This window comes from Vitis vinifera, chromosome 18 (assembly GCF_030704535.1).
Source record: "Vitis vinifera cultivar Pinot Noir 40024 chromosome 18, ASM3070453v1".
Taxonomy (NCBI): Eukaryota; Viridiplantae; Streptophyta; class Magnoliopsida; order Vitales; family Vitaceae; genus Vitis; species Vitis vinifera.
Genome location: NC_081822.1, coordinates 26974657 through 26997919, shown reverse-complemented (window position 1 = coordinate 26997919; position 23263 = coordinate 26974657). Strand labels below are relative to the sequence as shown.

General features: G+C 33.6%; 1 protein-coding gene across 1 annotated transcript; it reads right to left on the bottom strand.

Moving 5' to 3' along the window:
- Window positions 1-20655, bottom strand: LOC100257606 (tRNA nucleotidyltransferase cca2). Its single transcript, XM_002266515.5, has 15 exons — window positions 20178-20655; window positions 18099-18229; window positions 16149-16266; window positions 13848-13900; window positions 13510-13559; window positions 13269-13367; window positions 12406-12515; window positions 12140-12267; window positions 11471-11537; window positions 8404-8487; window positions 2720-2782; window positions 2430-2574; window positions 1219-1386; window positions 491-588; window positions 1-416 (listed from the first exon to the last, which is right to left on the bottom strand). Exons 1-15 carry the CDS (start codon window positions 20460-20462, stop codon window positions 321-323), a joined length of 1695 nt encoding a protein of 564 aa, XP_002266551.2. The 5' UTR covers window positions 20463-20655; the 3' UTR covers window positions 1-320.
- Window positions 20656-23263: the final 2608 nt, after the last annotated feature.

Below are 23263 nucleotides of genomic sequence, written 5' to 3'. Positions count from 1 at the left end.
TACAATTAATCTCGTCAAGGAGCTTTCATTTAATATATATACTTGGAATTCCAAATTATACAATAAATAAATTGTTACTACAAAGTTGATTATGATTAAGAAATGACACACTAACAAAATGGCTAATGAAATGACGACTAAGTTATACTGCTGCAAAAATGTGAATATGTACAATCCACTTTGGCAGGGATGCCATGCTGCTGGGGTTTCAATTCGTAGCCTAGCTTCAAGACCCTCCAAGAAAAGGTAGAGACTTCAGAAACAGTCCTTTGCCTCAGATGAGATTAGGGTTCCACAAAAAGGTGAAAGCAGTTGACAAGTTACTCGCGCTTTGGCCGCTTTTGCCTCATCCAATCAAGGCATTCCTCAGCAGTCCCAGAGGGATGTGCAAGCTGCCACTGAATCAGTTTTTGTTGCTGTTGAGAGAAACATATGTTAGTAGTTTTAGTTATGAATCGTTTCTGTAGGGTACAGAAGAAGAGTTCCTTACCCAATCCCTCACGAGTGGCCCTCCAGATTTAAGCTGCAAAACATTCATGATATCCTTCCCGTTAACCAAGGGTTTCAGTTCCCAAACTTCCTCTAGACCTGCACGTCAAAAAACAGAACTTATTATCCTCTTATCTAAGTCTCTTTTCTGGGGATGATACCAGCATTATCATAAAAATAGTTATCATTCTTCACAGAGAGTTTGAGATTTTTCAATATCGTTGGTTCTATCCAAAACCACTATATGACAAATTGTCACGAGATAAAACCCGCATGAACTTCGGTCTAGGTCATCTTATTGCATGCTACCAAACACCACTTTAAAACTTTCAGAGTGACTCACCAAACTTTTTTCTCTCACATTTCATGTATATTGAGCCAAGGAAGTTTTAAAAACACATCTTTAAGTTCAAAAGTGGCTTCATTAAAGTGGTTAGAAAGGAGTGGGAAATGGTTAGGTTAAAAAGCATGAGAAATAAACAATTAACCACTTTTCCACTTTAAGAATATCAAAGATAGAAAGAGGAGCTCTGGAGTCTAAAATCACAAGAAGGCATTGCTATGTTTGTCAGGCCACAGGACTTCATCAAGCAAGCAAGCCACAGAAATGGCATGTTACCCAGACAGGATTCAACTTGTGAGTCATCATGATGCAATCAAAAGGTACAATAATAAAATTCTTGGTCATCAGAGAACTTGAAAATAGAAAAGAAGGGTAACCACTCATACCTAGTCCGACAATGGCATTCTCAACCATTTCAAAAACCTTTCTTCTCTTATCCAACTGAAAGTTATTCTTCGAAATATCCCGAGTATGATTAATATCATTTGGGTATAATAATGTGGACACCATCAAGGCAACTCGCCAAAAACCTTTGATTTCCCGCAGAAGCAACCCTGGATAGATAAGAATTAATAGTTAGCAATAGGATAACTACACAAGTTAAATCTTCATTAAATTATTCAACAATGTGAATGTAGTAGTAGAATAAGGTACCTACAAAAGTCCAATGGTGGAATACTATGTAAAACGCTATAGAAAAGAAAGATTCATTTTCTAAATTGGTTCACCAAGGACCACATAAACCCTTCCATTTTCACAAGATTGCTTTGTCACCAATGGTTACTAAGATGACTTTAAGGCTTAATAAAAAAACTTGAAACAAAAAAAATTGCTAGTAAGCATCTTCTTGAAAAGCTATCTTACATGCTAGATAATAACAATATTAACATCTCGTACAAATTACACTGGAGCATAAATAAAAGTTTCAAACTTCCCATTCTAAAGTCTGCTATGTTCAAAGAAGTACCAGCCAAGTCCATGTTCAATATTTTAGGAAATAAAAATATTGAAGCCATCTCAAGTGCAGACATCTTGGCATTATGAGTTTCAACTGTAACTATCAAAGTCATGTCTGAATCGCACTTCTCTTGCTATTCCATGGTATATTAACTTCATAAACTTATGTTGCCTAACAAATATCATCACAAAATTCTTAATAATTGAAATCTAAATGTGAGAACATTATTATTGATGCTATTCCAGAGACAGACAGCTCAAATACTTGTTGAACACCAACTTGAGTTCCAAATCATATTGTGATCCCTTTTTATGCCATGTAAGAGACTTCTAAGTTAGAATTGTAACAAGCAAGTCAGATGCAACAAGCAAGATTTATTCATGAGTCATTATATTTAGGTGCTGTTTGGAATGGCTTCTTGGAAGCCAAAACCTTTTTTTAAGTACAATAAAAGTTTCTAGATGTATTTGGATAATTGCAGTAAAAGAGCCTTTAGTTAAAAAGGAAAAAGAAAAAGAGAAGAAACCTTAAGAAGAAGTTGCTTCTCTAGTAGAAGCCCTTTTTTTTATCTAGAAACTGTTTCATATTTAATGCAATTTTTATAACACCAAGCTTAGCCCTTTAAGTTCATGATTGTACCTGTCAATATTCGCAATTTTGAAGTAACAGGAAGATCAAGAATTTCAATTCCCCATTCAGCTTCAGAAATTTGAATGCTTTCAGTGGATTCAATGAAGGGAATCAAGGAAATGAATTTCTCCACTGCACAGTGTATGCTTACAACCTACAATGCAGCAGATATTTTAACCAATAATTTGATAACATACAGCAGTTTCAAGATATACTTAGCATTTAACTTCAAAATCTAGAATATTTACAAACATATAAAATATTAGGAATTTGAAAAAGATTAATAGATCAAAACTAACCGTGTCAGCATCACTAGCTCTTAGCTTAAGAGAGTTCCGAATGATGTGGTTGACAACGGGAATCTGTTACAACACATGTAGCTCAAGTTTATTTTTAAACGGGATGATTCAAGTAATTTAGGACATCAGCATTAGGACAAAACATAGAAATCCAGGATAACAATAAATGTCCACAAATTACCAAAAAATAATAATAATTGAGAAAAAAACCATCAACCAAAGCCAGGGAAAAAAAATATTGAGGTCCACAGCCCAATACCAAATGTCTGAAACAATTTCACTCAGTGAAGAATAATAATATTTGTTCGAAGACGCACCTTGGTAAATATATCAGCAATCCAGGAGTGCCATAAATTTGGAAGACACCAAGATCACAGGCTAAGCAAATGCTAGATGTTTCTTATTGCCACTGGATAGGGCATCTTGTTAGGTTGACTCAAGAAAGTAAAAGGAGGAAAAAAATTTCATTGCAACCAATTTAATAATAGGGAAATTGGGCACTTCTATGAGTTTTGGCTGGAAGCTTCCCTTTCATGTCAGCTATCCTTCAGGGTCCTCAAGGCCTCTCCAATTAGAGGAAACATGGCTGAGTCTTGCCTCCTTGCTAAACACATGAAAATGATTGGAGTGCCTTGGCCAGCTGCTCCTCAGTGCATGGTACAACCAACGTAACCAAATTTAGTTTCACTTAGGAAAATTCTCAAATTTTCATAAATCTTTTTGTTTGGGGAGATTCCATACTACCCCAAAAGTTCCGATTCCATCTGATGCCTTGTTCAGTGATAACGTCAATTTACCCCACACATTGTTCCAGTGTTGCTAATTGTTGATAATATGTCCAGTAGATTCTACTGTGGCAACTTGTCTTTGGCAGATGATAGTGGGAAAAAGGCAGCCTACTATGATGCTTTTTCAGTACATTGAAATGAGACCAAGTGCACTTTGTGGTCCAAATTGGACTCTTCCTCTAAGTAAAACACCTAGTCCTACTGCTCTGAAAGCACTAATGTCCTGGCTTTTGCTCCAAATAGGGGCTTTTGAAGAAACACACATGATTGTCACCTTTTGTGTCTCCAATCTTCCAGCAATCATTAAGTTAAAGCCCATTCTTCTATAAGTCCCTAAATTCAAGACCATCATCAAGGGAATTTACCTCATCAAGTAGTCAAGCAATATGCCTAACAGCACCTTTGGTGCATAATTGTGTGAGACTACAGACAATTATTCCCTCTTTCTGAACTTCCCACATCATTTCCTAGAGCTTTAATGTATAAAGCAAAGGAGCTTTGACTTGGGTAGTGTTTGTTTTTTCAACTTAATTCTAAATAGAACTTAAAACTAAATAGTGCTTAGTAGAGTTAAGCATTAAGTTTTTTGTTTTTTTTTTAATATTTCATTTCTATTAAGTATTAAAAAGTAGAGAAAAAACAACAAGCTAATTCTAGCATTTAGAAAAACCAAATATTTTGGTTTTTTCTATTTAGTTAAAAAATTTAAGAAACAAGTAATAAGTTTTTTTTTAAAAAAAAAAGTAAAAAAAAAAAACCATCTGAAATTTAAAAGTAAATTGCTTTCAACAAAAAGTATAAAAAATAAATAAAAAACACCACCAATACCTTAGAGCACCAAAGGCGCTTTGATGTATTAAGCAAAGGTCCTACTAGCAGTAGATCCTTGTCAAAACATTCCCCCTCCCCCTCTAGTTTGTCATCACCTAGCATACAGGACAAGGACATCCTGCTTTTTAAGCCCTTAATGCAACAAATAAGAATCCATAGTGATGCTACAGTAATCTTGACGAATGTCCCCCTACCATCAAACTTTTTAAGGTTGCCAGCCAAAGAATTTTAACTCTCACTCCTACCCATTTTGGTTCAATTTTCACCCATGCATCGGGATCAATGCGCAAGTGTCCATTAGCCTTAGAGGTCTCAACAACCAGTGCTCTAAACAGTATGAAGTTAAGGTAACAGGTCAGCTTCCAACTAACACCCCCAAGCGGAGAAATCTTTGTAAATTATGGACAAGTCACCACTAAATGTCCCTTTACAATGCCTAAGCTCTGAAGCCATCCAGAAAGTAATTACTGAAATATTTTACCATGGTTAGGGTCCTTATTGATCCACTTCTATTCATCATGTTCAACAGGCCATTCTTGGTCTTCCTTCAGGAGAGTTCACATTGATCAATAACACTTGGTTGGATGTTTAACCATCTGATGGAAGCAATAGTACTTGTGGGCATCTTTTCTTCTGTGATTGACCCTAGGGGTACAGCTGGCAATATCATGCTCACAACCAGGTCCCTCTGATCTAGTATATTAGCCATTTCATAGTTCATCCAATTCACTAGGGGAAGGGACAATAACTTATACTCCCTAGTCTCTTGAAGCATGTTTATACTTCACATGATTTCCAAGGTCCCTCCGTGACAGCTACTAGAACGGACCTATGCCCCTGCAGGCTTAATGTAGCAAGGGTCATCAACAATAGCCTCATAAAATCAAACAAAGCTATAGGGAAATTTTCGAGGTGTAACTTTGCCAAGATAGCCTCTCAGTTACACAGAGGCCTAGTACAATATCCTTGGGAATTCAGTTGCAACATGCAGTCAACCATCCACACAAGTGGTAGATATGCGTAACATGTTTTCAACATTGACTCCAGCTTCCTTAACTTTGAGTAATATAAGTCGACGAGCACATAATATTGAACTTTTTTTTTATGGAAGAGTGTAAGCATGCCATCCTATGACCCAATCAACCCTAGGATTAGGGTCAAGAGTCAAGTACCACACATACACACACACATATATATAGGCACGGTCTGCAAGGAACTCAGAGAAACTCCTGTAGGAAGTTGGTACCTTATGAAATATATCCTGTGTGCTAAAAAAGATAAATATGTACTCCGTGCAATCTTAATTACTTCTTGAAGAAAACAAAAGCGGTTATATAAGGCCAAGCTCCAGGGGAAATGGTCGTGTGGATCTGTCTAGCTCTTCTTGAATTGGACTCTACCTTGGAATGGCAAGATAGCCTTTGAGTGGTGCAGGTGCCAGAAGGGAGCCTGAATGGGTTAGACCTGCCTACTTCACAGTAGGACTAGGACCATGGAAGGTGTGGGAGTACTTGTCAAACAACCCTATTAAAATTGTTGTAAGCTTAGGAAAGTATCCCAGATTTGGCCCTAGGTTTGCAAAAAGACACTAGAGCAAACAAGATTGCAAGACATTGAACATCATTCTGTTTCATTGTTTATGTGACATTTCCAACTAGGACACATGATTCGATCACAGTAGAGTCACCAAAATGTGCATGGTGGTTCTTAGGCAGACGAGGTTAACCAAGTTGATGGCGAGTTCTCTCAACTTGACAGGGGACAGGATAAAATTGGAGGGGGGAAATCAGTAGCAGACCCCACAGGTTAGAATCTCATAAGAGTGCTAAGAGAATCAGTGTGATTCCTATTGTGCCTTCAAACTCCTTTTTTTCTGTTATATGTAGGTGCCCTTGTATTCTCATTGGACTAGAGCATGCTCAACACATGCTACAAATGGCAATTATGCCCACATCAAGAAGCTTTTGGTCCCACGCCAGGACCCTTGAATCATCCCAACTTGATGCCTAAGAATATAGCCAAGGTGCGTCTAGTTCATACAAATCTGTCAAACCCAGGTACAAGTTTAGGCAGCACCAAAGTAGCGTATGTTGATCACACATGAGGGGAGTCCCTTAAGTGAAACTTCCCTCACCCACAGCCAACATGTGGGCTTCTGTAGCCACACACATCAGCTAGATGTGGCCATTTCGTGTTCAGGTGCGAATATCCTTTCCAGGGGTCTTTCACGCAAGTAACTGCAGGGAGTGAGGGGCAATCCTTGAGGCCTAACTAAAGTGGCAATGGGTTTTTCTTTCCTTTTTTTTTTTTTTTTTTAAGGTGGGGGGATGCAGGAGTTTCCAGGTTCAAATTGCAGTATGGATAAAAAAAAAAAAAAATTACCTACTAAAAAAAAGATACGCAATTAGGTCAAATGTTACTTAGTTACATATGATTGGTAATGCTCTCTCTCAACCTAATTTCCACACTCTTTCTCAACCTAATGTCATAATAATCCATTAAATGAGAACATCTACTAACTGATCCCTAGTCTGAGCAAAATTTGTTAAGAACTGAATCAAGTCTGAACTTCCAAAAATTATATCGTATCACAACAGATTATGAGAAACTTTGGGTCCCCTATACCGACCTAGACTTAAATCTCAGAAAAATTAGGAAAGACTATAATCTAGCCCATACTTCTCTTAGTAAGCACTCTCATCCACCTCTCCCAGCCTTCTCTTCCTTTATTCCTCCCTAAACCCCCATACGTCCATGAAATTGTGGGTGGAGTCTTTCTTTCTCCCCATCTCTTTGAAAAGGTAATGAATCTTTCTCCTCCCCACTCCTACTCAAACCTTGCCCACCCTGAAACTAAACCAAAACACATGTATAATCCCAACCCACACCCTATCCCATCCAGGTAATTAGGAATAGTCTCCCTTTCTCTTTCAATGCAAGGCAAAAGAGACAGGACATTTAACGTAACAATAACATGGGGAAGGGACTCATGAAACATCAAAAATCAGTAAGCAGGAGATCAAGAAATATAAAATTGGCCGCTAAAGATACCACTATAATGTTTCCTCTTGGCTAACATCAAGAAACAATATTTCCAGTTTTCTAAACTACCAAACCTGGCCAAGGTAATGAATCTAGAACAGACAGCCCCTACCAAGGGGCACTATAATGTTGGTCATCTGCCCAACATATAGAAGACATTAGCTTCTGATTCCTGCAAGTTCTTCAAATTACATTAATCCTAAGATCCCATCAATGACTCCTACAGAAGTGGAATTATTGGTTCCCCTAGGGATTGGAAATCAACAACCATGGTGTTTGCAAAGAAGTCAAAAGGCATCAAACAAAAGTCAAATCCTAATTACAAGAGATTATAAAACCCAGTAGCATAAGCCACAAAGACAATGTGACTTTTTCGTAAATAAAAATATTTGCAACCACTAATTTTCCAAGCTTCTCAACTTCTCCTTTTGGCATTCTAATATAACAGTCAATCAATAAGGTAGCACAGCTCCAAGCTTTCTCCTCTCTTTCACCCAGAAACCCAAAAAATGAAGTCCCAACAAGGAATAAATTCGTAACTCAACACTCCAAAAATGTTAAATAACTTATTTCAGAATGTATGATTAATTAAGCATGTATGATTAATTAAGCATGAAAAACAAGTGACTAAAGAGATTTATTGTCTCTATACTAGTTTGCAGCCGACATAATAGTCTTCAACAAGTTGAAGACATGCTTTATCTCCCTTCACTCCAGCAACTGCAGTTGCAAGAAAGTAATTCAACATGACAAGGTTGGAACAGTACCTTAGTTTTCTTATCTCTTATACTTTTCTCAGATATTGCTTAACTTTTTATACTTTTCAAAGGCATCCAGAGCATCATGCCTAACAATGATAATTGAACTTATAGTTCTAAATTTTTACAATCCCTTTTGATGATGGGGTTTGTACTGGTTCACTTACGACAGGTGCAGTAAAGCATAAGCCCAAAACAGAAGCCTGTGATTCAAGTATACAGTTAAAAGGCGTGTGCACAACAATAGCAATGGTATAGATGGTACCTTTCTAGCTTTGCCACCCTCGTACAGTGTCTTTCTGAATGGAAGAAACAAAGCCGCATACAAATAGAGCCTTCTTTGTTCATCCTAAAATTCACATGGAATGAAAAATCATCATCAAAAAACTGAAGACTAGAAATAAACATACATAAGAAGAACTAGGTAAAAATTAGGGAAACAGTATCTCTCCATAATGGACCAAAAGTGTCTCAAGGTGCAAAGAAGACTGGGCCTGGGACAACTAAGGAAGATTTGTCAGATTGGATTTGCAGCGCTTGATCATGGGTTACTAATGTGAATAGACTGGGCAAGGTCAATGAAATTGATTATTCCATATTAAAAGAAAACATTCCTGTCAACTCTATAATTTGAGCACAGAAAGCTCAGAAGAGATTTAGAGGCTATTGGGGCTCTGCCCTATCAAGACAAAACTGTATGTTCTCAATTACAAATTAAAATAACAAAAAGCTACCTCTGCCCATCACAGGACCTTTTGGGGGACCTCAAATTATCAGTGTCAAAGTTGAGGAAGAGGGAAATTCATGTAGTGGAGATACTAGAATAGATGCTGTAATATATGATGTGTGAGGACAGATAACACTATAAAATTTATTTAAACTTAAGTAGTGTAAAAATGAAGAAAAAAAAAAGGAAAATTCAGATGATATTGGAAATTATGACAAGTTCCATAAGCATGTTCAAGTTCATCGATCAAGGTAGGGGTTTTACTAGCTATCCTCAAGAAACCCATAACGAATGGGGAAGACAGAATCCTGACATTCACTTTCCATAAAGAATAGATTGGGTGGCACAAAAAGTAAAATACCTTGTGAGATTGTGATTGTTGAATTATATAATAACTAGATGGGTCTTTCATGTTTTTTCTCTGGAATGGCCTGCTTTATCATGAGTGCATAGAAATATGGAGAATTCAAGGAAAGGTTAATGAAGGTGAGTTGCCCTCTTTAAATTGCAAGGATTGTGAAAAGAATCAATTAAATGACACAATAGTCTTTCCTTTTCTTTGCTCAAAAGCTTAATCAAGGACAGGAGTAAGATGAAAAAGTTGGAACCATAAAAAAATTATGGAATAGAAGGTCATGCTTAAATGAATCATACAGAAAATGTAGAAACATCATACAAGTCATGTCTGTTTATGGAGGTGGAAGTGAAGTTGAAGCCACAATTGACTCCTTAAAAAGTAGGCCTGGCCCATCTTTGTAATTTTTTATTCATTTGGGAAAGAGCTGGATGTAATGCTCTTTTAGACTCTTAAGCTCTTTCTATTTCCTTTGACAAATGGTTGTAAAGCTTTTATCCTCTTAATCCACCCTGTTATGATTTTTCTAGATTCTATTTGTTGCGGTTCCCTTGGTGGTAGATAAGTCTTTTTATTTGAAGTCTTTTGTATATTCCTGGTATACATAGGGTTAACCACCTTTTTTTCTTCAATTAAAATTTATCTTAAGGAAAAGAAAATTGAGTCCAGCAAGAACACCAAGAATTAGATGAAAACCCAGTGTAGGAAGATGGAATAAGCATTGTTTTAAAAACCGGACCGGACCGGCCAGTCAAACCGTTGACCAGTGAACTTTCCAGTTCGGTCCATCTAAATAAACCGTTTTGTGGTCAAACCGGTATTAAACCGTTCAAACCGACAGTTGAACCACCAAACTGGACAAACCGTCTAGTTTTTTAGAAACCAATCAGACCATAATTGTTACAAAAATTTGTTAACTAATAAGAGGCCCATTATCCATCAGGCCCATTTCCAAGCCCAAAACTTTCAAAACTGAAACTAATTAAATTTGGTCCAAGCCACTAGGCCCAATCCAATGACAAGCTTATAAAACTTAACTTTGGGCCATGTTTTCAGGCCCAATTTGCTGGCATGTTTGGCTTGGATGTTGAAGGTATTTATGGGGCACTTAGAGCACATAGAAGTCATGTGCTTCCGATGTGGGACTGGGACTAGGACAAAATAGAGGCAAAACATTGCTTCTTTGAGGGCTGGACGGATCTCAAAGTTTGAAGCCCTTGAACCATTGAGCATTGCACCATATTTATTAAATGATGTTGTTAAAAAATATATATAATAAGAATCTAAGATTAATGTTTTTATTTCAAATTTTTATCATATAAATCTTCAAAGAAATGTAAATATTTAAATTCTTGTTTATTTTTATAATAAGAATATAATAATAATTATAAAAAAATAATATAAATTAATTAATAGAATAATTTTAAAACAATAAAATACAAAGACAAAAAGATAAAATTAAATATTATAAATTTTTTCATCTTAAATACACCTTCATTCTTAAATATTACATATTTCTATTAAATAAAATTTAAAATATTAAACTTTATCATTTAATTTAATATACCAAATATAAAAATCAAACATTATTAAAATTTGTAATTTTGTATATTTTTAATTTTATATAATATATAAATTATATATTTATTGCATTACCGGTTCAACCGCGATTCGACCATCGGTTCAACCGCGGTTCGACCATCGGTTCAACCGCGGTTCGACCATCGGCTCAACCGCGATTTGACCATCGGCTCAACAGCGGTTCGATCATCGGTCCAACCAGTGAACCGGTAATTTTTCTGGTTCGATGACCGGTCCGGTTCTGAAAATATTAGAAATAAGAATCACAGTTAAAGATTCTTATAATCATTTTAAGGAATTTACGAGGACTGGACTCTTTTTTTTTTTTTCTTTTTTTTTAGGAGATGCTCTGTTCTTGATAGCTTGTAGTTAGTCCGATAGTTGGGTAGCTCAAGTTCACATATGATGATAACATGAAAATTTAGCACAGAAAAAACAAGAACCACTTCATCTATCTCCTTTCCTTTTTTTTTTTTTTTGATAAATAAAAACCAAATTCATTAAAAAATAAGACGCCACAAAGTACACAGGAAGTATAAAATTTGATTAGCACCTTATCCAGTATCAAGAAGTTCAACACGATATTTATATATACTAACGAATCAACAGGAAAATAATAATGACCAAAACAGAAAATGATGCATATATATATATATATATATCACTCACATTGAAAGTAGAGGATCCAATTAATTGTATTAGGTTCCACCCAGCATCGATGTAACCAATGCAGAGCCTAATAGAGAAGTTAAAGAAATCAATACATTTCTTACAAAAATCAATAATTATTGTTAGTTTGCATCAATCTTATGAAATAGGTATATATGTGTGTATGTGTATATAACACAAGATACAATATGAAATTGCATGATACAACAATACATACACCATTGAACATTTTTTGTAGTTTCTAAGACAAATCAAATTCTAAAAATTTTGTCCTAAAAGAATTATTATATCAATTCTTTCAAGTGTATTTTAAGGTTAGAAATTGATTATAAAAGGGAGATAGGGGTAAAATAATCCTACATGAAAAGCTACACACTTGTTGTCAAAAGCATACATGAAATGTTGAAAGTTAAATACATCTATTGTTGCAATGAATATTGAGGAATTACCATTTGAATGTTTAAATGTTAACATTACAAATGACTATGTAGAACTTTTTACTAAATATATTAGTTTTTTATTTTTATTTTTTTAAGATTTTTTTGGTGAGGAAGGAATAATGACAAACATGGAAAGCTGGAATTTGGAAATGACACATAATGACAATATAAAATGGGTTTGAGTCAATTGATATCCATGACAAATAAATTAAATCTAAAAATCACAAACCTATCACATTCTTCAGATATGGCAGGCTTAACAATAGGAGGAAGACTGAAGACAACCGAAAATAATAGCAAATCACAGATGTATGTCATTGCTTTAACCGGCTCATTGCCAGAGATCATAAGATCAATCTGCATTAAATAAATATAAAAAAAAAAGGACAGAAAATAATCAATTTAAGGTTCTTGTCACTTACTTTATGTTTACAAAATCATAACATTATAAAAAGCAACCACTCATATCAATGGCATGCAAGAGAATGAACATACTTCATGACCAATACGTTCTCTGCTAATTTTATCCGCAATGGCAGCTCTCACATCATCACAACCAGCAGCCAACTTTAACTCTTCATCTAGTATGAACCCAAACCTGGCGCCTACAAAAACCAAGAGCAACCACATATGATCTCAAAAGCAATACATTAAAGAGGTTATGGAACAATATGGAAGTGAATAACTGAAGGAAAACTCAAATCTAGGTGCAGCAAACAAGTAGCTCTCCCCTCCAGGATCATACTGGATTAAGCAATCGATTTCATGGTCATATTGTTCTGGGATTCATTAATGTCTTTTTTTCCCTTTTTTTGGTTGGAATGAGAAACTTCCTCAATGTTCCCAGCACACAATATATACCTAGTAGATATGTAGAGATGTTCAGAAATTATGGCAATAGCCTAACACAGATTATACTGTTTAAAGCTTTGTGAGAAAGTCATTTATATGCATCTATTGTGCATTGGTTTGGTTACAGGTGCACAGTCTAGGAACGTGTCTAGATGTCTAATACTTCAATTTTCCAAATTTTAAGATACAGGGAGTCACATGAATGGATACCAGGATAGTTATTAGGACAAAGCAGAAGAACTGAATATATATATGTATTTTGGTAAAAGAAAACATATGTTTATGGATAAAGTGATGGACATCAAGACCACTAATGCGTAGACATAGCCATGCAGGGGATAAGAGGCATTCCTATTCACATCAAATGGAATTCCATAATACCTTCTTCTAAAGAGAATCATAAATACCTTTTCCTAATATTTAATTCTCTTTATTTTAGAAAGAGAAACATCAACTTTATCTTATGACTAGAGCAAGCAAATAAATTAACAGAGTATCAAAAGTACCGAAACGGATAGCCCGAAGAACTCGTAGGGGATCATCTAAAAATGTATCCTTTGGAGGTAATGGTGTAACTATTTTTCCAGACTTCAGATCCTCAATGCCTGAATTAGAGAAAATTCAAAATAAAAAAAAAGGAGGGTAAAAAGAAAGAACGAAAAGAAGAGAGAGAAACATGTTAACCAATATCTAGTTAGCAATTCTTGAAAACCAAACATGCTAAAGCAAATGGAAACCTATACTAACCTCTCCCAGTAAAATCTTCAACAGAACTGGTGTTGATGTTGTAGAACAAGCTGTCAAATAAAAAATAATAATAATAATAATAATAACTCCTTTAGCAAGATGCATTCCAACCAATGATTTAAATATAAACAACCGACAAAATATAGATAGAGTCTAAGAGCATCAGGTAACACAAATTTTTATATAATGAATATTGCCAACCCCAAAACAGAAGTAGATAGAAAAAGGGTTTGTTGTAGAATAACAAAACCAACATATCAATGACTTCATATCAATTTGTCCCTTTCAAAACAATTTTATTTGCATAAAATGGAAATGGAAAAGGGGAAGAAAAATACCTATTAATGGTTAAATCCCTTCGGTATGCATCCTCTTTGGCAGTGCCAAATCTCTACAAGATATGAGTAAATTCAAATATTAATATATCCAACATATTAGATAAAATTGATGTTAAATGAGTAAGCATGAAAATAGCTTGCAAGTTAAACAAAAGCTAATCAGTAATTTAAAATGGTTACAAGGATCTTTAAACATAAGGAGCCTGGTTCGCGTGTCCTAATATATGCACTAATGCATATAACAAACACAACTACCAACTAAACAGATGAGAAAGGAAGAATCCTACCCCTGAACACCATTACCAACAAAACAGATAAGAAAGAAAGAATCCCACTCCATCACTCCAACTTAGGTCAGTGCATAATCACCTCTGCATTGGCAAGCCTTTTTCAGATATTTAAAAAGATAAGGAAAAAAAAAGAAAAAGGATTAAGTACATGGCTGTCCATTTACCTATTATGTCAATGCCCTCCAAACATCAATTTGCAGATTCCCTAATGCTCTGTTTGGATCTTGAAAAATAGTAAGGAAAGGGAACACTTTTTCAAATCATGCCCCCCTAAGGCCAAGCCCTACACCAATTTCAACCTCCATAAAGAAATACCAATAAATTTTCTTCAGGCTTGCAAATGTTCTACAGTACACTAAAAACACAACTACCTTCCCAACCTTCCCCTCCAAAATTAACTCCTTACTCATATTTAATAACTACAACAAAACACAACTAATTGTTCTCCTTCTTAACAAATAACCATTTTCCCAACAAACTGATGTTTCAAATGCTCAGGAGGCAAAATATAGTCATCCCTAATCTCTATCTTAACAAAGCACAACAGCCAATTGCTATCCAAAACATGACATGGAAACCCTGAGTATAGCACCACCCAACTGTGACCTCCTTTACTTCCATTTATAACAGTTAAGCAAGTTCAAATTTACAAAAGAGATCAACTTTCGGTAGGTAGGTTAGATAGAGGGCACTTTTTAACAAATGTTAGCCTATATGTCCTCACAAAAATGAATTTTCTTGTGACCTGACATCCACTATCAGAGATCTCAGTCATTAGATCCCAAATAAGTTGACCTTAGAAGCATATTCCAAAAGATCTCCACCCCACAACCCAAACTTGCCTCAAGCTTCCAAAGATTTTGCCACAGCTTTTTGTCAACACAAGAAATGAAAACAAAGAAGGTTTAAGCCAACATTCAATGCAGAAAACATTGATACCTCTCAGCAGATTAGAACCTCAAGATCTCCACCTCCATCTAACTTAAGTAGGGCGAGAGACAAAATATATAGATGAGGGTATTGTTCAACATGCAATTGGACCTTGTTCCACTAGTCTATTGCCCAACTGAACATTCCTGATGAACTTTGTATTTTCTATACCACATGCCCTACCAAGAAAGTAGAGGAAAATTTTCAGTAGTCCATGTAACAAGAGTTAATCATCCCTACCATCATCCATCCAACTTCTTTTCTTTCAATGTTTTTAATAAAACTGTCCCAATACCTACCATCAGCCACTAGGGTAGGCCAAGACAGATAGTTGGCAGAAAATCAGTACCATATTACCTCCAGAAAAATCTTAAGCAAAGTCCATAAATTTCACAGAATCCTCCACTCCTATCAACATAACTCACCGCCTCTAGATGCCCAAATAAAGGTAACTACATAATGCTTTCAATAGCAAAACAAAGAAGAGGAAAAAGAAGCCTCACTTGTCTCAAACTCCTCAAGGCCACCCATGAATTAGTTACTAGAACAACGGCATCAGGGTGAGTTTCTATCCAATTTCTTCTCATCAGAACAAACTAGCCCACTTGGACAACAATGATACATAAACCACAAATAAAGCTTTTTCTGACTTTTAAATGAATAACTTGTTTACATATTGGCATCTTTTCCATTATCTGCCTACCACCTAAAATGGAATTGAAGCAAGAAAAGACTGTTCAGGACCGTCCTTACCTGGAAGAAAACACCTCAGGATTTTCCACGAACAATAATAATTTCACCAAGTCATAAAATCCACAAGCCGAATGAAACCAGGACATATTTTCATATTTACGTCATCATAAAGCTTGAAAAATATTCCTTCTAAAAAACAAAAGCTTTATACTGAAGAAAACATGCTTAATAAGTAATTAATTCTTATAAACACCCTCATAAAAGCAGCCATGATAGCAAAAAGAAAAAACATGTAAGCATCATCAAAATAACACACAACCTCCTCTAGAAACAAATTAAGGTACATGACACTACCACAAGATTATTAACTGCTGAGAAAACTGCATACCATTGTCGGGATCCGGCTATTTTCGCTATAATCTTCAGACCTTAAGTTTACAAAATCAATCCATTCATCAAAAAGGCGCATCCTTGCTGTTTCCAAGTGTTTGGACTGGTCAGGGTTACTGAAAAATTGAGAATCAATGGCATAGTCAGCGAGAATAATCTCAAAGCACACACCACAGAATAATAGTTCTTAGTTCTTGGAATAAAATAAAACTGGAGGTGGAAATGGTCAAAAGACTTAACTGGTAAAAAAAGGCAACAAAATAAAATGAAATAAATAATATAAAATAAAATAAAAAACAACAAAAAGCCAACAAAATAAAACAAAAAAATAAAATACACACACATTTATTCTAGAAGCAAACTGAAACCAACCAAAGAGCACAACTTACTGATAAGTATTTTAAGAATGAAAAATTTTCTGTGGAGGATATAACACATGATGAAAGTAAAATCCAAAAAAAAAAAAAAGGCAGAGTATTTTTCACTTTAAAGGAAATTATATAAGCCTAAGTACTATGTTATACCAAATTCCAAAAAAAAAGAAAAAAAAGACAACACAATTATTTTTTCTTGAAGATAAATCTATGTATTCTGTATGAAGAATGAGAAACAAATTAAATGATTCCAGAGGATTATCAAATATTTCAAGCCCAGGTCCACTATTAAATTCATCATCTTCATACAGTGATGAGGATAAGCTTTCCCTGAGGGCCTGGGCTCAACTTCAGGTATCAACAGTAAATCCTTTAATTTATCCTGCACGCTAATGTGGAACTCACTCTTGTAGGCAAAGCCTTTAGTTTATCTTTTGAGTAATGGTGGATCTCGCTCTTTTAGAGTAAGCTATGTCATGCAATTTTAACAATTTTTTTTTCCTAAGACTGAAACTTATATTGTATTAGATAAAAGTAACATTTACATGAGAAGGGAATGATGAGAAGTCCTTCAAAAAGGAAAATGCACATTAATATAAAAGCAAGAAGAATACAAAAAGAGAGTGAAGGGGAATATTGTTGGAAACATTTAAAGAGATTTTTATATGGGAAAAGTAGACAGATATTAAAAATAGTGTCCATCAGAAGGGGAACAAACCATTTACAATAGGAGTATACCAGGCACACCTGGGGCAAAGTAACAAAAAGGAGGAAAAGAAGAAAAAAAACAAGTGGCACAGGCAACCTTACTCTTTCTCAGCTATCAATGAAATCTAAATAGGAAAAACCTCCATCTCCCACAAGGCCGGTAGACCACATGAATTCCAGATGCACTAAAACAGATATAGAGAGAACACCAAATCCACTCCATCAAGCTGCATTTCTTTTCTTTCTTTATTTATTTTTCATTTTTTATTTTTTTATTTTCTTTGGTGAGAAAAATTGTATAGAAAAGCACTAAAAGGGGATGAACTTAGCACAATGGCACATACGAGGAACACCCAAAAACAAAGAGGCTATGAAGAAGACCAAGGCTGATAAAGAGCCCCTAACACAAGAAGAGAACAAGTTGAAAGCCCACGAAGGATATTGAAGGTAATTCAAATGATACAACTACAAGGATAACTCATGTAAGACCAACTATAATGAGAAACTAAAGAGACTAAACTCATATCCAGGGTTATTCAAATAATTGATTTCCTATAACAAATGTCAAAATAAAAGTTCTCATTATAATATTTAAGAGCATGTAAATCCATAATACTTGGCTATCTGAGTCAATTGATTTTCTGTAATAAATCTTAAAAGATATTTTTTTTTTTTTTTTTTGATAGTCAGCATTTTTGTCTTTGCTCTTTTTCCTTTTTTGGAATTGAACCTAGAGCTCCCCACATTCCCAACCCAACCACTTGCCACTTGAGCTAAGCCTGAAGAGTAAAATGTGATCATGATATAAATTTCAAAACAGAAGTTCTCACAGCATAAGTGCCAAACACAATTGTAGGATCACATACCATTGAATAACACCTATTCCTTGCTTTTCCTCCCCTGTACATGACAAGTAATCATTGATCTTCTCACAAAACTCTCTGCCCAGCATGTCATCCAGAGCAATATCAATATCATAACATTCCTTCCCTAGAAGCTGCAATAAGAAAATATCGATGTAAGGGACATACAAATAATATAAACATAAAATCACTTGTCTAATGCATTTCAACACTCCTAAAACTGTATAAAAAAGGAACCAAACATAAGAATAAAAAAATATAAAATCGAGTTTAGATAAAACTGACACGAAAATTTTGAATATCTCATTTGTTTGGGCTTCCTAAAGAAGGGAAGGACTCATTTCAGTTAGCCAAATAGTTTAATCAGGCAGAGGTGGGACAAGTTTTAAGTTTCCTCATGAAACAAATAATGGAAAGTCAAAGATTTCTGAAATCAGCATTCACAACCCTCTGTCACATCTCTAAATACCAGAAGTCCCATTTCCCAACATCCTTGCAGTTTCGAGACCCCATTCCCATCAGTTATGCCACGCATATCCACTCACCCCTGAATTAGTCCAACCTTTTCAACAATGTACCTTCATCCTTTACATTAATCTTATAGAAGAAAGAACTCTAGACCATCCTTTTCTTTCTTTTCTGGTAAGACTTCAATCAGACAGGTGATACACATTCTCAGGCAACCATATACTTTGCTCTGACCACTGCAGAGTGGACCAGAGTTCAACATAAGTAGGCTTGAAAAATGAGACCAAAAAAATGTCAAATTTGTAACTTCGAAACAAAGACAATGTCTATTTCAAAAATAACCTAAGGGAGTGTTCGGTTTCACATAATTGGATTGGATTCCGAATTTTAATTCTACAGTATCCATGAGTCTCACTTTCAGCAAACCATTAAACTTTAATTTTATGAAAGGGAACCAACTGTAAATTTCACAACTGGACCACAAATTGCAATACGAAGCTCCAATTCCATGCAGCCAAACACAACCTCATTCTTCTGGTACTACTCAAAAGTCAAAACCCGAAACAAATTCAAATGTTCAGCAGACTTTTCTTTTGCTTTAGCATGTGCAACAAAGTAAAATAACTTGAGCCTAAAATCTCTTTGCCTCTTTATCCCTTAACATTCAACTTCTCAATCTTCAAATCCAAATTCCTATAGAAAGAAAACACCAAGTAGCATGTGCACTCACAATATAATCACAAACAAGTGTAAGACTAATAAAATTGTCAAACATAAACAAATAAAACAAGTTTTGAAACATGAATTCCTAGAAACTTCTGCTTTGCCAGAAAATTTCATGAGGTACTAATTTCTTTCAAAACAAAGAAAGCAATAGAACCAATTCAGAAAAGGTATGCTGGTTAGTGAATAATTCACCTAGTCATAAACAGACCGAAAGTTGAAATTTTTGGAACTTAGATTTTCCCGGAAAATTTGCCTATTTACTATTTTCTTTTAAAACAAAGAGACCCAAGTAGAATCAAGTTACAACAGTGCCAATTGAAGTGGAACAGTATACTCGTTAGTGAATAATTCGCCAGGTCACAAACACAATAAAAGTTGAAATCTTGGGAAACTTCTATTTTCCCAGGAAAGTCCCTATTTAAAGAGGAAAAGTTCGAAGTGAGCCAAAAAGGAATACTTGGTAAATAATTCACCAGATTTTCGAGAATTACTATTTTCTTTTAAAACACAAAGAAACGAATAGAAGCAAGTCACTAACAGAACCAAGCGAAGACTGCAACCGACTCCAAACTAATAAAAGTTGAAAATTTCCGAAAACTTTCGTTAACTTCGAAACAACAAAGCCATATAGAATACCAGTTCATGAATAATTTACATTGCCCCAAACCCAGCAAAAGTTGAGACTTTATTAATTTTTTACTTTCCAAGAAACTTTCCTTCTTATTTTCTTTCAAAACAAACAGAACCAAATAGATTATAGTAACTAACATAGGCAAGAAAACAGTACAATCGCCGGTAAAAATTCCGGAGAAACTTCTATTTTTCCGGAAAATCTGCGCACTATTTTCTCTAGAAACAAACGGAGGCAAATAGAAGCGATTTACAGACCTTGTCGCGGACCCAGCCACCGGCGACGCGGAGCTGAGTTCGGAGAGAAAAGTGGCGAACAACTTGGAGAAGTTTCTGGAAAATCTGGGTCTCCTTGGGCGTCAGATCAATGCTGTCCCTTACTTGGACGGAAGGTGGAGATGAAGCCATTGCTCTGCAATGAAGGGGGCTTAGGGTTGGGAATCCGAAGGCTGTGGAACAAGGAAGCAGAAAGGGCTGAAGTTGAAGAAGCCGATGGGTTTGGCATCTATAAAGGCAGTAGTTTGAGTTCAAAGCAATTTGCATATTCCCAATTGCAATAGACTTGTGCCATCGTATTTAGAAAGGGAATAGGAGGTTTATCAGAGACCCAAAAAAAAGAGAGAAATTAAAAAATTAAAAAAATAAATAAATAAAATAAAAGGAATAAATTTAGGGGAAAAATTTTGGAAGGGAAATTAGAAATTCCACACTTGAAAATGTGTTTATCCTATTTGATATTTTGGAAAATGGGAAGTTTCTAATTATGATTTATGCTAGTGTAATCTATATTTCTTGAATTTAATTTTAAATTTTATTTTTTATTTTTTATTTAAAAATTTTCAAACATTTTATTTACGAAAGAGTTTTTCTAATCAAGCTCCCGATGTTATTCAACAAAATTTTATTAAAAAAATTAATTTGGCTTAACTTATTATTCTTATTTCTGATATTGTTGTCGTGGTTGTGTGGTCAAATTTATTTTAAATTTAATAATAAAAAATAAAAAACCTGCCCCCTGAAATTGTTGTACCATTGGAATCATGTAATCATGCCACATCTTAAAAAAATTACATTTTTTAGAACTTTAACTTTTGTCTTTCGAAGATATGTATTTTGAAAAAAATAACCCTCAAATCAGGTACGCAAATAGCAAAAGTAATCAATATTCCAAACATGCCCTTAACCGCAAATGAGTTCATCATCACTATTGTTTTTTAAAAAAATAAATAAAAAGCTATGACAAGTGGCAATCATCATACCATATGATTTTTCTTTTTTCTTTTTCCCCTTCTTTGTGATATCTCTATCTTTCTTTTGTTTATTTAAAAAAGATATATATATTAGTTTGATAAAATATTTTTAATTTCAATTTTTTTAATATTTCATTTTTTTTATATGTATTAATTTAATTATTTATGGATATTTTAAATATAAAATAATAATATATAATAAATATTTGATGAGAATAAATTTAATATAAAAACAAATACATTATTAACAAATTTAGAGATTTTTGACTTAAAAATTTCTATATTTATGCTAAATAAAATTTCTAAATAAATTTAGAGATTTATTTATTTTATAAATCTTATTATATTGTCATATTATTTTATTTTTTATATGTTTTTAAAATTTTAAATTTTCCTGTGAAAATCACAATTTATGATTATAGTTTTAACTTTTTGCTTATAAAGTTAACTTGATAGCGGCTTTAATTTTTTTTTTCTTAGCTAAAATATTTAGTGTTTTTAATTAAGGAAGACAAAAACTTGGTTGTGGTTATAATATTTTGTTCTATTAAAATTTAAAATTTTTATTTATATAAATAAATAAATAAATATATATATATATATATATATATATATATATATTTCATTAAAAAATATATATTTAATCATTTATATTAAATTTTATTAAAAATTAAAATTTTTGTATGTTGAAATTCCACATTAATATAACTTTTCAAAAAGAGGTACCACTTTTTTATGAAAAAAAATAACACTAAACTATGTTAAAAGTACCACGAAAACGAAAATGTGTTACTTTTAACACACTTTAGTGTTACTTTTTTCATTAAAAAAAAGTGGTACCGATGGTTGTGTTGATCGATGCACAATTTCAATATACAAAAGTTTTAATTTTTAATAAAATTAAGAGAAAATTAACATAAATGATTAAATACCATTTTTATGAAGAATATATTTTATTTTTATTTTATATAAATAAAAAATTTTAGAATTAAACAAAGCAAAATTTTACAACCACAATCAAGTTTTTATTTTTATTTTTTAATTAAGAATAATAAACATTTTAACTAAAAAAAAAAGTTAAAACCACGATCAAGTTAACTACTCATAAGTAAAAAGTTAAATTCATTCATTATGTATTTATTTTTATGTTAATTTTTTCTCATTAATTATTCATTATATTATGTTTAAAATGTTCATAAATAATTAAAATCAAAAGATGAAAGGGTGAAATAAAATGAAATTAAAAATCAAAAGCTAAAATGAAAAAAAAATTAAAAAAATATTGTGGCATATTGGTTTGCCACATGTCAAGCTTAAAAACATTGATAAGTATGAGTAAAAGAAAAAATCATTATACTCTTTTTGACTTATCTTGTCAATTTTTTTTCTTAAAACAAAATGAGAACAGTATGGTAGTTGATGGCCGGATATGAAGAGAATAAAAGTTGAAGGGTAATCTTGAAATTTTATTCATGTTACTATTGAAGAGCATACTTAGTCAATTACTTTTTAAAAGTTCAGTGAGTGATTTAAGGTTGCAATACTTGTTTCAGACGTGGAAAGCAAGATTCAAGTACATAATCTCAATAGATTCAGATATGTATTCCAATATTATTATCTTATAGATTTAGCATGAGATTCTAGCGTATTTATTATCTAGATGATTAGTTTTTATAATCATTATGTATGATTTGTGATTCTCCAACAAGTGGTATCAGAGTCACTCTTGTTAAATCTATTAGGTTTTAATTAAATATGTTTCATGGTGGATGAAGTTTTTTGAATCTGATTTTCATTCATTCGTCCACTATTTTTTTTTTCTTTTTTTTTGTGTGTGTGTGTGTGTGTTTGGTTGTAAGGAAAATTTTCTCTAACTTAGATTCCCTAGATTTTTTGTTGTAATTAATTTTTTATAAATAATTTTCCAATAAATATCAATATTTTTATCAAAATATATTTTCTCTTGGATTGTTTGCATAATTTTCGAGATAAAATATAAGTGTTTTAAGAATTATGGGGATATAGATGAAGTGATTGGGTGATAATAACTTAATATATATATATATTTTCGTCATTGTCTTGTTACGTTTTGAT